Consider the following 3,966-nt stretch of genomic DNA (forward strand, 5'->3'; position numbering starts at 1 on the left):
CTGCTGTAGATCACTGCCGGTACGTGCGCTGGGAGCGCACCGTTTAAGTTTGAAAGTTGAAAAGTTTGTGTGTCTGAAACGCTATGTGATACAGTACAGTTTACACAGTACATGTTCTGTAGCTACTATTGCACTAAATGCTAACACTTGAATACGTTATGCAAATATACAACTTGTTTGTTGAAATGTTAATAAATGGGAGCTTCCTCAAACAGCCATCTCTTTCCCGACAATCCCCTCTGTGCACGAACCCTTACATATGGTAATTAAACATTAAAACACCTGCGGCTTATAGTCCAGTGCGGCTTATGTACACATCATTCAATTTAGCTGCTGCGGCTTATATTCAGGTGCGCCTTATAGTCCGAAAATTACGGTAGTCTTAGTTGGTTGGACGTTTCTATATTACTCTTTGTATGTAACAGTTTGTCAGTGTTTAACAACTTCCTCCTTATGTCTTCAGTTGTGGGATGAAGTTGAACCTGGACTACCTGCTGGAGACGTTGTGGGAATACCTGGCTCTGATTTGCATTTACACTAAGAAAAGAGGAGGTACACAAATGTTTTTCTTATTCACTCATGTTCTTTTTACAGGCACAAGCGTACCTAGCGTATTAAACATGTGTCCATTTATTTTTATTTCCCATTAGAGCGCCCAGACTTTGGTGATGCCATCATCATGAGAAGAGCTGCAACTGTAGAACATGTGGTAAGAACATTATTTGACACATATCCAATAATAACACTACAGTAGTTAGACCTGCTGTATCTGCTCTACGATATGATTGCAAATATGTCTGCTTTGGTTTTTCTCTCCCTCGTAGTGTCATCGAATCCACAGAACCTTAGTCGGACAGTTCAAATACGCCCTGGTTTGGGTAAGTACAAGCTTGTAGAGGCAATGACCTTCAGAAAATCTAACATTTGTATCTCTTCCCATAAACTGTGGGAAATAACAAATTTGCCTTATTGAGTAAAATAGACAACGAATGTTTGTTGATGTGATGGATTTATTTGCATTAGACATACTTGACGCTTCTACAACAGGTGTTACGTTTCACAAGAACTCTTTGTTTTTGTTCATTGGGCAGATTTAAAAAGACATGTCCATTCATTTTGAAAACCACAGCACTAAACACTGATTTATGGGTCAGATTTCTTGCTGTAAATATGTATGAGCAAATATCAAATCTGAAAATAAGTTTTAAAGGTGCCCCGGTTTCTTGTCCTTTTTGTGTCATTTCACTAAAGAAAATGTACTAAAATAAATAATTGTATTTCTGTGGTATACATATTAACATTACAACATTTGTTAATGTGTGATTATGTTGCTTTTATCTCACGATGGGTGTCAAGCAGAAATGTGAAAAATTATATTTATTTATTTAGTACACAAATACACTTGATATTGTATATTGTACGAAACAGGGACACGGTGTAAGCATGCTGACTGTCAGCAATGTCGTTGTACTTAAGCTTTATTAAATAAACATACTTCATTAGTGTTAACATAGCTGCAGCGCATACAATTATTTGTTATGTGGGGGAAAAGGCATTTACAAAAATAGTCACTATATTTAGAGCTCAGCTGTGTTTACTGTGCCATGACACATGAGAAGCAGAGTAGAGCACATCTCTACACAGGTTTAGTGATTCATTATGTTTGAATCCATTTAAAAAAAAAAAAAAGGGTCTGAACTTTATCCTCTGTTGCTCTTCCAGGGAACCAGTACCAAGTACAGCCCTCAGAGGGTCGGCCTGACGCACATCATGGAGCACGAGGACGTCATCCAGGTCGTAAAGAAGTAAAAGAAGCTCCTGATCGAACAGAGGAGAGACTGAGGAGACGGGCTATTGTTGGGGGTGTTGAAAGACCCACTGTACAGTAGATAAACAGCAATGAAAGAAAGCAACCATTCTTATTTTGTATATTAAAGTTAATAAAATGCATTGAAGAGACAGAGCAGACTGCAGTTGGCTGTGGAAATGAAATGGCTTATTTTACTTTTTGATTATAAAAAGATGCGTTGATTCAGAGATAAAAGGAGGGGGGAAAGAATAAACTCCATAAAATGTTAAATCAATAATGGTGTTTGTTTTTATTACCAATATGTTTAATCTGTTTAGTTTTTTTGGTCAGTCATATGCAAAGACCTCGCCTCTTTTTCCTGGATATTTTCACTCCTCTGCAGATGACTAAAGTTGGTCTTGAGACTTACGGGGCCCGAAAGGACGTAAGCGTATTGCTGCAACCATTAAAAAAAAAAACATTTTCATCAAGTAGTAACATGAAAAGTTAGTTGTTGTATTTTTTGTGTAAGAACAAGATCATGTGATAAGATTTGTTATATCATACTTTTCGTGTTGATCAATGTTATTATTAGGCTATGCTTTATTTCATTTTCTACTATAGCAGTAGTGCTCCCATTCTCCCATATGCTCCCATTCCAAAAGTTCCGTATTTAATAAGATAATTAAGTAACATTTCAATGTCAAACATTTAAGAAATGACGAGAACTTAGTTTCTTACTTTGAAATGACCTAATCATTCTTATTTAAATTATATTTCTAGTTTTATAGGTGGTTGTTTTTATGACAGATTTGAAATGAGTAATTCATAAAAAAATAATGTAAGTGTGTGAACCTGCAATATTTATTTGGGTGGCATGGCGGCAACGGAAAAAAACTAAGAACAGTGACAACTGACACATTATGCAGTTTTGAAGCAACATCATCATTTTATTTGAGTCGTTTTTGCTGAATACGTGGAGAATGTAAGTTGTACTATATATTACAATATAATCAATATTTAGTTTGTTTGTCTCCACTCACTCCGTAAGGAATTACTGAACTTTTTAACTGCGCAAAGTTGTGTTTCCCAAGCTAGCTAGTTGCTAACTTTGCTAACTGTCAGCGGTTGCTCGGCAAGCCAGCTAGCTATTAAACTGTTGTTTTCTCATTTTTGCTACAATGAGCAATGAGTCAACACAACAATATGCTAATGGTTAATGGTCAGTAAGGGTTAAAGTGAGCTACAGGGAAACGTTTCTGACTTAGTTGATGTGAAAGCAGCTTTTGAGGGTCAGTAGGCCTACCCAGGAAAATGAACCCTTTATTTTCTGTAATGAGTTTGAGAAAAACAGGTTGTAAACCTTCACAAAAAAATAATTTTGGCCAGCTCAGGCATCAAAGGTACATTTTATTAGATGTTTTATTTTTTATTTTTCAACAGCGCTCAATGGTGGGCTAGAACTTTGAAATCAATATTATTTTTTTACATGTCTATTAACCTCTTGATCTAACTACAATTTAACACAGAGGTGTTCATTTTGAGTTAATTGTTAAGATAGAAGGCCAATAACAAGAAAGCAATTAATATAATGGGGAAATACAGTAACACACACATGTGGATCATCAAAGACCGCACCTACAGGGTTACTTGGAGAGGGTCCGAGTCCGACCCTTGTCAATTAACTACAGGGGTCCCTCAGGGCTCTGTTCTTGGTCCCCTCCTCTTCTCCTTGTACACAAACTCACTCGGATCAGTCATTAGCCCGCATGGTTTTTCATACCACTGCTACGCTGACGACACCCAATTCATTCTGTCCTCTCCCCGCTCAAAGACCCAGGTCGTCGCACGCATCTCTGCTTGTCTAGCAGACATCTCTCAGTGGATGTCTGCTCACCACCTCAAGCTCAACCTTGACAATTCTGAACTGCTTTTCCTTCCGGGAAAAGATTGTCCCACTCTTGACCTAACAATCAACATCGGCACCTCTGTTGTTTCCCCGACTCAGACTGCAAGGAATCTAGGTGTGATCCTAGATAACAAACTGTCCTTCACTGCAAACATCGCTGCTACAACCCGCTGCTGCAGATACACTCTTTACAACATCAGGAGGATACGTCCCCAGCTGACCCAGAAAGCGATGCAGGTTCTGGTCCAGGCTCTCGTCATCTCACGCC

General features: G+C 38.1%; 1 protein-coding gene across 1 annotated transcript; it reads left to right on the forward strand.

Annotated features, from left to right (window-relative positions):
* The first annotated feature begins 434 nt into the window (after positions 1 to 434).
* LOC104959724 (developmentally-regulated GTP-binding protein 2-like) lies at positions 435 to 2,084 on the forward strand. Its single transcript, XM_010787619.1, has 4 exons — positions 435 to 552; positions 651 to 709; positions 825 to 878; positions 1,723 to 2,084. The coding sequence occupies exons 1-4, from the start codon at positions 471 to 473 to the stop codon at positions 1,807 to 1,809; spliced, it is 282 nt and encodes a 93-aa protein (XP_010785921.1). The 5' UTR covers positions 435 to 470; the 3' UTR covers positions 1,810 to 2,084.
* Positions 2,085 to 3,966: the final 1,882 nt, after the last annotated feature.

The sequence above is a fragment of the Notothenia coriiceps genome, unplaced genomic scaffold (assembly GCF_000735185.1).
Source record: "Notothenia coriiceps isolate Sejong01 unplaced genomic scaffold, NC01 NC01_scaffold00030864, whole genome shotgun sequence".
Taxonomy (NCBI): Eukaryota; Metazoa; Chordata; class Actinopteri; order Perciformes; family Nototheniidae; genus Notothenia; species Notothenia coriiceps.

Bases quoted from the DNA above. Each gene is read 5' to 3' on its own strand.
- LOC104959724 (XM_010787619.1), top strand. From the start codon at position 471: ATGAAGTTGAACCTGGACTACCTGCTGGAGACGTTGTGGGAATACCTG. The intron at 553-650 runs GTACACAAATGT...ATTTCCCATTAG, and splicing joins TTACACTAAGAAAAGAGGAG to AGCGCCCAGACTTTGGTGAT. The intron at 879-1,722 runs GTAAGTACAAGC...TTGCTCTTCCAG, and splicing joins TCAAATACGCCCTGGTTTGG to GGAACCAGTACCAAGTACAG.